The following is a 13,306-nucleotide window of genomic DNA, read 5'->3' as shown; positions in this document are numbered from 1 at the left end:
TCCCGCCTCCGCCTCAGCGACCGGCTCAGGAAGTGCCTCCTCCTGCTCCGCCGTCTCCGCCTCTCCCGCCTCTCCCGCCTCCTCCCTCCTTCCAGGAGTTGGAGAGCAGCGCCGCCATGCAGGCCAGCACCTTCAACTACGCCCGGCCCAAGCAGTTCATCGCCGCCCAGAGCCCCGGCAGGGCGGGCTACGTCACCCAGTCCTCCGGCTCCTCGGGGTCCAGCCTGCCCTCCCCGCTGTCTCCAGCCACCTCGCACAAGCCCTTCGGCAGGGTCACCGTGGCCCCGCCCCTCTCCGAGGCCGGCAGCGTGGAGCCTCCGAGCTCCCCGTCCTTCCCGCCTCCGCCTCCGCCCTTCTTCAGCTCCAGTAACCTGCCCTCCCCGTCGGGGCCCGGCCAAGACTTCCCTCCGCCCCCGCCTCCGCCTCCTCCGCCCCTCCCCGTGTCTCCGACCTTCTCGGATGCGTCCTCGCCGTTCTCCTCCGTCCCTCCGTCTCCGGCCTCCAGCTTCCTGTCCTCGGTGTTGCCCTCCACGCCGTCCTCGCCCGGCAGCCCCACGGTCAACGCCCTGGGCCTCCCGAGGGGCAACGGCACGATGTGAGTATCCACGTTCTGCAATGTTCTTTATAAACACGGGGCGAGTCTCCAGAGAGTCCAGATCCCCGTCAGATGAAACAGATGGAAGACGCTAACAGACACACAAAGCACACGAGAGCTTCGGCACGCGACAAGATAACACACACGAGCAGTGAAAGGTGTGTCAGAGTCACATAAACACTCAGATTTATGGATCCTAGAGTTTAAATTCAACGGCTTGAGTTCTGAAGAAACCGCTGTGGAGAAACTTGACTTTTATATAAACACTAGGAAAAACCTTCATTTAGAGATGTTGGTCTATTATTCCTACGTAACGCATCTTCTTTCAGGCTAAAGTTGTGTCAGAATCAAACATCTCGGTTTGGGTTCTGCATATTGAGCTGACGGAAATCTCTAGTCGTGTAGATAACCCTCTCCTGGAGGAAGGTCATCCCACTTTAATGAACTCTCTCCCAGTAATTTATGTTTTCATTAGCCCCTCACTCAACCGCCCCCCCCCCCCCCCCCCCCCCACCCCCCCCTGACATTCCTGCTGCCGCGTTGAGAGATAAGAAGACGCGCCAAGGAATGCTTAGAGCCAGATAAGGGTCGGCCGTGAGTGTGCCGGGGAGGAAAGAGGAGTCGCGGGGCGTGCCGCCACGTTTTATATAACGTTGACGGATGTTTCTGTTTTCGTCGTCCCTCCCTCGCAGCAAAGCGTTCGCGAGGAAGTCCTCGGTCACCAGGACGCCGCGCCTGGCCTCCGACTCCGACATCCAAGGGACCAAGGACGCCGTCATCCAGGACCTGGAGAGAAAACTGCGCTTCAAAGAGGAGCGCATGAGTAACGGTCAACAGGTGTGTGTGTGTGTGTGTGGGGGGGGGGGCGTGTATAAGTGTGTGTGTGTGTGTGTGTGTGTGTGTGCGTTCTGCAACTCACACACTAACCCCGCCCCCTCCCGCTGACTCCATTAATCCCTGCTTCCAGAAGTTAACCTATGAGGAGAAGATGGCTCGCCGGCTGCTGGGAGCCGACAACGCCGCCACAGTCTTAAACACTCAGGACGCGGAGGAGGAGCCTGTCACACAGGTACGGTGGCTGCTCACGAGGATCCAAACACCTGCAGGGGAAAACAATAGAGTCACACACACACTCACATGGCATCATACAGACATGGCAACTCTAAATTACGTCCTAAACCTAACTAAGTATTTCACGATCTTTTCCTAAACCTAACTAAGCATTTCACGATCTTTTCCTAAACCTAACTAAGCATTTCACGATCTTTTCCTAAACCTAACTTAGTATTTCACAATCTTTTCCTTAACCTAACTAAGTATTTCACCATCTTTTCCTAAACCTAACTAAGCATTTCACGATCTTTTCCTAAACCTAACTAAGTATTTCACCATCTTTTCCTAAACCTAACTAAGTATTTCACCATCTTTTCCTAAACCTAACTAAGTATTTCACGATCTGTTCCTGAACATAACTCAGTATTTCACGATCTTTTCCTAAACATAACTAAGTATTTCACGATCTTCCTAAACCTAACTAAGCATTTCACGATCTTTTCCTAAACCTAATTAAGTATTTCACGATCTGTTCCTAAACATAACTCAGTATTTCACGATCTTTTCCTAAACCTAACTCAGTATTTCACGATCTTTTCCTAAACCTAACTCAGCATTTCACGATCTTTTCCTAAACCTAACTCAGCATTTCACGATCTTTTCCTAAACCTAATTAAGTATTTCACGATCTTTTCCTAAACCTAACTAAGCATTTCACGATCTGTTCCTAAACCTAACTAAGCATTTCACGATCTGTTCCTAAACCTAACTAAGCATTTCACGATCTTTTCCTAAACCTAACTAAGCATTTCACGATCTTTTCCTAAACCTAACTAAGTATTTCACGATCTGTTCCTAAACATAACTAAGCATTTCACGATCTTCCTAAACCTAACTAAGCATTTCACGATCTTTTCCTAAACCTAACTAAGTATTTCACGATCTTTTCCTAAACCTAACTAAGTATTTCACGATCTTTTCCTAAACATAACTAAGTATTTCACGATCTTTTCCTAAACCTAACTAAGCATTTCACGATCTTTTCCTAAACCTAACTAAATATTTCACGATCTTTTCCTAAACCTAACTAAGTACTTCACGATCTTTTCGTAATTGCGAACGAGGAGTAACCTTTTCGTAAGATATCATATGAATCATCGTATGAGGCTAACGTCGTGTTTCAAGGAGACGAGCATGGAGGTGATCGATCAACACAAATACTGTAAATGAAACGAGCACCTTTCTGTTTAGTCCACCGATACTTTGCTTGTGTCATTCCGATCTCATGACGACTGGTTTTCCAGGTTATAAACACAGTAAAGGCCGCCAGAGCCTTCCATAAAAAGCTCTGTTTATGCACACTGGTAGAAGGCTGGTGTTGTCTCACTGAGCCACTTAGCACCTCCACAGAGCTCCTCATTCACCATTCACATGTTGAGGTCGGACACGGTGTTCATTAATACACCGTCGAGACTTCAGGCAAAACACGTTTTGTTATGCACGGTTTGTTCTAAAGGAACCGCTGTGGCTGCAAAGAAATGTTCTCTATTTTACTTTTAAATGGTCATTTACATAAAGGGGAGATGCTACAGGAAAAACATAAATTTGAGAGACGTTGGTCTATTTTTCCTCCATAACTCGTTCTTCTTTCATTCTACAGGAAAGAAAAACATTTATTTTACTAATTTTGCGTCTGTAGATTTCTCCTCGAAAAATTCACCAAAACTCACCGTTACATAATGCCTCGTTTACATATTTAAACATAACACTTCAGAGAACTTGTAATACAACAAATATTCATCTTAATGTCAGTGATGAAGTGGTGAAGTTTCATGGTGATATCCATGAGTTCAATCTTTCACCTCATGGGGCTCATTTCTATACGCGTGGGAACTATTTGTTGATGTTCGCGTGAATCGAAGACCGACGGTGACCAATTAAAAGCCACAGTACACACACACACACACACACACACACACACAGAACAAGTGTGTGATGCTCAGTGACGGCACAACAAAAACATGTCTTTCTCCCAACAGGAAGACAAGTCATCTGATAGAGAACCTTTCCCTCAAAAGGTGTTTGAAACTTCTATTTTCTCTCCGTCACCTTCTGGGTTTTTTGTATTCACTGTGTGTGCGTGTGTGTGTGTGTGTGTGTGTGTGTGTGTGTGTGTGTGTGTGTGTGTGCACATAAACACTTGGATGTGTGACCAGCCTGTGAAATAAGCTGATAAGGGAACAAGTGGCACACAAAAGGCATTGTGGGGGGGGGGGGGTTTAGTGGTCCTGTGTGTGATGCAGCCGGTGCATTGTGGGCGAGCCTGAATCGATTCAGGTGCCGCAGCATGTTCATGCTCCATCGCGGCGCCCGTCAGCACGTTGCTTTGTTTTTTGGTTTTGTGCACTTTGTTCTGCCTGCGCTTCCCATCATCATCATCATCATCATCATCATCATCATCATCATCATCATCATCAAGCACGCACGGTCATCGTGATGTCGATCTGCATCGGAGAAGCCGAGCAGCAATTAAGGGTTTCGACTTCTCAGAAAGAAAGGAGGGGTAATTGTGAAAGATGGTTGTGTGGGGGAGGAACGTGCTGCGGGACAATACCCCCCCACCCCCCCCCCCCCCCCCCCACCTCGGTTATTGAGGATAAATCCGGTTTCTGCAGCTGCGTCCGCAAGGCCTGTCATTAATCCGGAGCGATGTGTCATCGCAACCACGCCGCTCTGCAGATAGTTCCCTCGGCGGCGGTGACAGATTGAATGGAGGCTTGGTGGGGGGAAAGAGGAGGAGGAGGAGGAGGGAGGAGGAGGAGGAGGAGAATTCAGCAGAGAAAGTTGTAGTTGGGTGACGATAGAGAGACGGGTTAATGGAGGGCAAAAAAGCTCTCTGCACGCTCTTAGAAGGGAACAGTGCGTCTTCCATGGAGTAATCCATGGAGTCTTGGGAAGGTAGCGCCGGTATTAGCACTTTAGTAGCACTTAAATGTCTCTTACTGATAAGCACTTTGTAGTTTAACTTTATTAAAGAAATTGTACTTTCTCGATTCTTGTTGTTTCTGAGTTTGGACTCATGGTTTAATGCACTTATTGAAAGTTGCTTTGGATAAACGTGTCAGCTAAATGACATGTAATGTAATGTAACGTCTTCCATGGAGTCTTTATGGAAGGAGGACAAAGGTGAGAGGACAGAGGACAGGAGGACATAGGGAAGAGGACAGGAGGACATAGGGAGGAGGACAGAAGGACATAGGGAAGAGGACAGGAGGACAGGAGGACATAGGGAGGAGGACAGAGGACAGGAGGACATAGGGAGGAGGACAGGAGGACACAGGGAGGCGGACAGAGGACAGGAGGACACAGGGAAGAGGACAGAGGACAGGAGGACACAGGGAAGAGGACAGGATGACAGGAGGACATAGGGAGGAGGACAGAGGGCATAGGGAAGAGGACAGGAGGACATAGGGAGGAGGACAGGAGGACATAGGGAGGCGGACAGAGGACAGGAGGACACAGGGAAGAGGACAGAGGACAGGAGGACACAGGGAAGAGGACAGAGGCAGGAGGACATAGGGGAAGAGGACAGAGGACAAGGAGGACACAGGGAAGAGGACAGAGGACAGGGAGGACATAGGGACCGACTGATACTGACAGATAGCTGTGTTCTTCATTCTTTATAAACTTCACATTTGACATGTTTCTAGTGGATACTAATGACATTTATACAGTGAATGTGGTTGATTGTAAACATAACTATTGCTGTTCCTAAAACAATATTTAGATACATTTTAAATATAAATTCTAATCTGTTTAAAAAAATTGTTTCTATATGTTTTTAAGAGCAATTATGTCGTCATGTAGAAGAACCGAGTATTGATAAGAGTATCTCCTAGTTGTACTAAAGCCCTAAAGATATCTGTCTCCGTCTTGCCTCCGTAGGAAGGGGGAGGGGCTTAGCCAGGGGGGTGTTTTAGGTTGGTTGCGTTCTGTAACCTCGCCACTAGATGCCACTAAACCTCCCACCCCGCTTTCCTTTTAAATGTCCAAAACCTACTCTTGCTGGCGTTTCACAGATCTGTTCTCCTCCCTGCAGAATACAAAGTGTCCAGCTTCGAGCAGCGTCTGATCAGCGAGATCGAGTTCCGCCTGGAGCGCTACCCGGTGGAGGAGTCGGAAGACGACGACGTGCAGCACGACGAAGACTCCGGCGGCGCGGCGCGGCGCCGTCCTTCGACCAGAAGCTCAAAACACATACAAGGGTCTTCGAGGGCATGCCGGTCACCTTCTCCTGCAAGGTCCACGGAGACCCCAAACCAAAGGTGGGCTTCCAGAACCTGAACGTGAACACTGGATAAAGCATGTTGAAGACTGCAAAAACATGACCTCCATAGATATCACATGAAACTTCACCACTTCATCACTCAACATTAAGATTTATTTGTTATAGGGTCAAAACATGACCTCATAGAATATCACATGAAACTTCACCACTTCATCACTCACATTAAGAGTTATTGTGTTATAGGGTCAAAACATGACCTCATAGTTATATTGTATTACAAGTTTTATGAAATGTTGTGTTTAAATATGCAAATGAGCCGTTATGTAATGGTAACTTTTGGTAAATTCCGGAGAAATCTACAGACGCAAACAGACAAAGAAGTAAAATAAATGTTTTATTTCCTCTAGAATGAAAGAAGAACGAGTTATGGAGAGAGAAATAGACCACAATCTCTTAAATTGAAAAATGCATAAAGAGCAATGTGTCTTCTCTTAAATCCTCTTAAAGGGGAGTTTTGCAAGAAAAACACACAAAAAGTAAAAAGCTGGAATGTGTTGATACTCTCGAACAGAAGTCGCAAAAAAATGTATTTTGTTGATTTTTCCTCACCAATATGAGACGCTCCCTCGCCTCTAAAAGAGCCCGATGATGATGAGGGAGATGAAGATCTATTATATATAGTATTTTGAAGGCTTTGGGAGTCGCTGACGTGTGACGTCGTTGCCGTGTCGACGCTGTGCACGTGCTCCACGTTGTGATAAGGAGAGGCACGCTCACGGCGTGGTGATGACAGGCTTCAGAACGAAGGGAGGAAGTGAAGGAAAAGGAGAGAGATAAGGAGGCGAAGGAGGCGATAAGAGCGGCGCTTTAGAACGAGGGGGATGAAACCTTCGGGAGAGACGCTCCGGGTTACAAGGTCACAAATAAAACTAGATGGACATTATTACCGTCAAACTGAGATTTTCTGAGATGTTTGAATAAGTTCTCCCGTGTCTCAGGTGTACTGGTTCAAGGACGGAAAGCAGATCTCCAAGAGGAGCGAGCACTACCGGATCAGCCGCGACGCCGATGGAACCTGCTCTCTGCACACCGCCACGGCCTCGCTGGACGACGACGGCAACTACACCGTCATGGCCGGCAACCCCGAGGTGAGGGGGAGGGGGGGAGAGAGAGAGAGAGAGAGAGAGAGAGAGTCTGCAGAGGAAGTGGGCCTTGAATTAGACAGGAAGTCACCAAAGCTCTCACAAGGGTCGAAAGTTCACACGTGCCTCAGGCTTTTTTTTATTTACAGCTTAAACCTTCATATGTTTGGAGTCGGCTCCTCATACTCATACCCCCCCCCCCCCCCCCCCCCCCCCCCCCCCCCCCCCCCCCCCCCCCCCCCCCCCCCCCCCCCCCCACACCCCCCACCCACAGGGCAGGGTGAGCTGCACCGGCAGGATGATGGTCCAGGCCGTGAACCAGCGGGGCCGGACCACGCGCTCCGCCCCCGGACACATGCGCAGGTGAGGCCTTTTCAAAATAAAACGCACACAACACGTTTCATTCAGAGCTGCAGGCGGTTCGCCATCTGCACGGCTTCTGTGCGCACATTTATTGGTGTGTGTGTGTGTGTGTGTGTGTGTGCTGTGAGCTGACTCAGTTTCTTGTTTGTTTTCTTTGTGTTAATGAGCGTTAATGAGTGTTAATGACACCTGTGGGCTCGGTTTTGTGTTGCAGCGCTCTCGTGACCCTGTTTATTTATACATGCAGCACGTACACGATCAGTGGTGACGTCATTGTTTAAAAAAAAGGTCCTCTAATGTATCATATCATGTCTATGAAAAAGGAAATATATAATACATAAGTGTGCATGAAGGCTCATTTGCATAGATTTCCAGAACGTTGGATAAATCCATGTTGTTGACGTATTAGAGTCAAATGTTTTTAACAGAGGGAGTTTATGATATCTCTCTGTATCACTCCATAAATCATAAAATACATACATACAGACATCCGTGCTTTTATTAATAAATGTAGCATAAATGAAGCCCGGGAAATGTGATCTTTAAATATGCAAATGAGGCATTATGTAATGGTGACTTTCGGTGAATTTAGGAGAAACAAAATAAATGTTTTAGTTCCCCTCGACTGAAAGAAGACGAGTTATGTCAGCTAAATACACCAAAATCTGAACAAAACAACGTTTAATAACCTAAAAAAAGGTATTCGTGCTCCGAAAAGAGACTTCATACCTTGTGGTCCCCTTGGATCCCCGTCTCCATCAGGCCCCGGTCCAGGTCCAGAGACAGCGGGGACGAGAACGACAACATCCAAGAGCGCCACTTCCGCCCCCACTTCCTGCAGGCGCCCGGTGACCTCATCGTCCAGGAGGGCCGACTGTGCCGGATGGACTGCAAGGTGAGCGCGCACGCCCACGTGCACCCTGTGCTGCACGTGTGGACTGGGATGAAGAGACTTCTGAGAGGGATTCACTGTTTATTAATCACAACGGCGCTTCAATTGGTTAAAGATTTATATAATAACATCCGGAGAATCACCGTTCATGAATTATCCGGAGAAAGTTACAGTATGTGCTTTCCTACACGCTGACACAAATATTGGATAACTTATAAACATTTTAGAATTTGAGTTATCATGCTAGTGAATTAGCGCTATGTGTCATGGTCTGTTTGACTCTAAATGACCATCATTTACTAAATGAACATCACGCTGTATTGAAGAAGACTTGAAACTAGAGATTGAGACCAAAAACTAATGTTTACAATGTTTACTGAGGGAATACATCAAGAGAAGTAGAGTCATTTATATAGACTTCTATACAACCAGAGGAGTCGCCCCCTGGTGGTCAGTAGAGAGAATGCAGCTTTATCACATGAAGAATAGACTTCTATACAACCAGAGGAGTCGCCCCCTGGTGGTCAGGAGAGAGAATGTAGCTTTAACACATGAAGCATAGACTTCTATACAACCAGAGGAGTCGCCCCCTGGTGGTCAGGAGAGAGAATGCAGCTTTAACACATGAAGCATAGACTTCTATACAACCAGAGGAGTCGCCCCCTGGTGGTCAGTAGAGAGAATGCAGCTTTAACACATGAAGCATAGACTTCTATACAACCAGAGGAGTCGCCCCCTGGTGGTCAGTAGAGAGAATGCAGCTTTATCACATGAATAATAGACTTCTATACAACCAGAGGAGTCGCCCCCTGGTGGTCAGTAGAGAGAATGCAGCTTTATCACATGAAGCATAGACTTCTATACAACCAGAGGAGTCGCCCCCTGGTGGTCAGTAGAGAGAATGCAGCTTTAACACATGAAGCATAGACTTCTATACAACCAGAGGAGTCGCCCCCTGGTGGTCAGTAGAGAGAATGCAGCTTTATCACATGAAGAATAGACTTCTATACAACCAGAGGAGTCGCCCCCTGGTGGTCAGTAGAGAGAATGCAGCTTTATCACATGAAGCATAGACTTCTATACAACCAGAGGAGTCGCCCCCTGGTGGTCAGTAGAGAGAATGCAGCTTTATCACATGAAGAATAGACTTCTATACAACCAGAGGAGTCGCCCCCTGGTGGTCAGGAGAGAGAATGCAGCTTTATCACATGAAGCATAGACTTCTATACAACCAGAGGAGTCGCCCCCTGGTGGTCAGTAGAGAAAATGCAGCTTTAACACATGAAGCATAGACTTCTATACAACCAGAGGAGTCGCCCCCTGGTGGTCAGTAGAGAGAATGCAGCTTTATCACATGAATAATAGACTTCTATACAACCAGAGGAGTCGCCCCCTGGTGGTCAGTAGAGAGAATGCAGCTTTAACACATGAAGCATAGACTTCTATACAACCAGAGGAGTCGCCCCCTGGTGGTCAGTAGAGAGAATGCAGCTTTAACACATGAAGCATAGACTTCTATACAACCAGAGGAGTCGCCCCCTGGTGGTCAGTAGAGAGAATGCAGCTTTATCACATGAAGCATATAGTTCTATACAACCAGAGGAGTCGCCCCCTGGTGGTCAGTAGAGAGAATGCAGCTTTATCACATGAAGCATATAGTTCTATACAACCAGAGGAGTCGCCCCCTGGTGGTCAGGAGAGAGAATGCAGCTTTTTCCATCTTTACCCATCAACAACACGACTGAATACACACACGTGTTGGTTTGCAGCTACACAGGAAGTGGTTTGGGGTCTTTGGACTGCCTGTTCTAAAACATGCAGTTCAGCTGACGTCTGCTTTGACCTGGAGGTGAAGACAGCATCCAACCTCTGCTCTATTCTCTGAGAAAGAGAGAGGATTTAAAATACCAGAGACATGACGGCAAAAGGAAAGAAGAAGCCCGGACCAAAGAGAATCTGTTAATCATAGTAATAGAGAGAGAGAGAGAGAGAGAGACTCTCAGACCCGCCCTTTAATTCAGCGTCTGAGGCTCCACTTCCCTTTTCTGTGCATTCCAGTTTTCCTTTTTTTTTTTGGGAATATTAAAAAATAAATTCCTCCGAGCAGACGGGGAGAGGGGCGAGGTTTCTCTACGACTGAGGATCGAGCTCATGTTCTCTCTTTCATCTTCATCGTCGACGTCATCGTCACCTCCAGCACCGCAAGCGACTCTTTGAAAGCTGCGACATGTAATAAAAATTAAAAAAACAACCCGCAACTCGCTATAAAAAAAAAATTAAAAAGAACCAGACTGAGGGTCTCCATTGCTTCATGTTAAGGATATTTATAGAACATATTTATTTACAGATCATTCGTGTCTTTTCAAGACTTTACGAGCTTAAAACCTCCCGACTGCCTAGTCCCTTCTTGATCATTGTCTCTGCAGCTAATAAATAATTTGTATCTGCAGCTAATAAATAATCTTCTGTGCAGCTAATGAATAATTTTCTCTGCAGCTAATGAATCATTTTCTCTGCAGCTAATAAATAATCTTCTGTGCAGCTAATAAATAATTTTCTGTGCAGCTAATGAATAATTTTCTCTGTAGCTAATGAATCATTTTCTCTGCAGCTAATAAATAATCTTCTGTGCAGCTAATAAATAATTTTCTGTGCAGCTAATGAATAATTTTCTCTGTAGCTAATAAATAATCTTCTGTGCAGCTAATAAATAATCTTCTGTGCAGCTAATAAATAATCTTCTCACGACGAACAAGCATCCGCACACCGAGTGAATCCTCTTCTCCTTCGGGGTCCCCCTGCAGGTGAGCGGCCTGCCCACTCCGGACCTCATCTGGCAGCTGAACGGGCAGACCATCCGCCCCGACTCCGCCCACAAGATGCTGGTGCGGGAGAACGGCGTGCACTCCCTGGTCGTGGAGCCCGTGACGAGCCGCGACGCGGGCGTCTACACCTGCATCGCCAGCAACCGAGCCGGGCAGAACTCCTTCAACCTGGAGCTCATCGTTGCCGGTAAACAAATATAAACAAATGAATAAAAACAGGAACACACGAGCAGCAGCAGCCGGGCGGGACAAATAAAGAAGCCACTCCCTCTCTCTCCGCAGCCAAAGAGATGCACAAGGCCCCGTCATTCGTGGAGAAGCTGCAGAACACGAGCGTGGCCGAGGGCCACCCGGTGCGGATGGAGTGCCGCGTCACGGGGGTTCCCTACCCGCAGATCTTCTGGAAAAGGGAGAACGAGTCCTTCACTCACAACACAGACAGAATCAGGTGAATATAACCCACTTTGTTTCGCCATCGCCATGTTGGTTTCTTGCAACCAGTGAACAGGAAGTGAACATATGTGGACTGAGGAGGTATAGACACAGTATAATCACCTTGTAGCCCCGCCCCTAAAGCATCCCCTGCTTTATGGTCCGACTCTAAATGGATCACAATTTACTAAATGAACATCGCGCTGTATTGAAGAAAGAAAAAAATGTTTTACGTGTGTCAATGTCCTTTCCCAGCATGCACCAGGACAACTGCGGCTACCTGTGTATGATCATCCAGCCGGCCATGAAAGAAGACGCCGGCTGGTACACCGTGTCCGCCAAGAACGAGGCCGGCATCGTGTCCAGCACCGCGCGCCTCGACGTCCACAGTACGTAGAAAAAAAAAAGAAAAAGAAAGACGCGTTTTCTTTGCGTTTCGCATCATAACTAAATCAAACCTCTCGGCTCCGCCCACAGCTCAGTGGCAGCAGCCCAACCTCCCCAAGCCCAAGAAGGTGCGCCCGTCCACCAGCCGCTACGCCGCCCTCACGGAGAGAGGGCTGGACGTGAAGGCGGCCTTCTTCCCCGACTGCAGCCCGCTGCAGCCCGGCGGCCTGGTGGAGAGCGACGACCTGTAGAGGCCGACGTCTCGCCGGAAAGGAACCCCCGAAAGCCGCCGTCGTTCCCGGCACTCCGTTGTTCCCGGCACTCCGTTGTTCCCGGCACTCCGTTGTTCCCGGCACTCCATTGTTCCCAGCACTCCATTGTTCCCAGCACTCCATTGTTCCCAGCACTCCATTGTTCCCAGCACTCCATTGTTCCCAGCACTCCATTGTTCCCAGCACTCCAGGGACAAATACTTTACGGCGGCGCCGAGGGGCAGAATATAACCACCCGAGGGACAATCGAAATCGAACTGCAGATACAGAACTAAAGGGGTCGGTGGGCAGAGTTCAGCTGGTTGAGATGGTTTTCATATGTTTTCTTTTTTTTTATAGTACAACACAACCCGTTATAGCACAGAATTCCTCCCCTTCCCTCCCCATGCTTCATTTTATAAACTGGACCTGGAAAAAATGATTGAAGTGTTTAACCGCGAGGACGTTTTCATAAATATGCTCTCCAATGTTTCACCAACTGTTGTTTAAGTGCCTCTCGTGACAGAATAAAACCAATTAAACATTTAATGTACTATATATATATATATACTGTGACTACACGTACATGTAGCACAGCTGTGTGTTAAAAGTGGACATTCGTGGGGGAAGAAGAGACGAACGATGAAAGAGTTGTAGTCTGATTGGGGAGAAGAACTTAAAGGTTTAATGAAAAGGAAACTAGATGTAAAAGACACAGGAAGGGACATCGACCTTGATGTGTAAAGTTAACGCTTGATATAGACATGGAAGATTAAAGTTGACATTATAATAAATAAATAAATGACTGACTAAATAAAGAATAAATTAAATGTGCGGGTTAATTAGAAAATAAAAGAAACATGCACAGAAATAGAAATAATTAATCTAAGTATTTATTTGAATGAAAAGGGATTGAATTAAAAACCTAAAATAAATAATTAAATATGAAAATAAATTAACAGAAAATAAGTAATTCAATATATTTATTTTTTCTGGGCATATTTACATATTTTGTATTAACCAGCACATTTATTTGATGACTTATGGCTGATGGCTTTTATATTCTTTATTTATTTAT

General features: G+C 46.9%; 1 protein-coding gene across 1 annotated transcript; it reads left to right on the top strand.

The window, feature by feature from the left end:
* Nucleotides 1-12,777, top strand: LOC117729269 (palladin-like). The gene is given in 12 exon segments (XM_034530187.1): nt 1-595; nt 1,288-1,432; nt 1,563-1,664; nt 5,747-5,858; nt 5,861-5,973; nt 6,935-7,084; nt 7,353-7,441; nt 8,204-8,336; nt 11,138-11,345; nt 11,441-11,606; nt 11,846-11,979; nt 12,068-12,777. Coding segments are annotated over 12 exon segments (1,992 nt in total). The 5' UTR covers nt 1-116; the 3' UTR covers nt 12,229-12,777.
* Nucleotides 12,778-13,306: the final 529 nt, after the last annotated feature.

This window comes from Cyclopterus lumpus, chromosome 4, assembly GCF_009769545.1.
Source record: "Cyclopterus lumpus isolate fCycLum1 chromosome 4, fCycLum1.pri, whole genome shotgun sequence".
Classification (NCBI taxonomy): Eukaryota; Metazoa; Chordata; class Actinopteri; order Perciformes; family Cyclopteridae; genus Cyclopterus; species Cyclopterus lumpus.
This window is presented reverse-complemented; position numbering and strand designations above follow the sequence as displayed.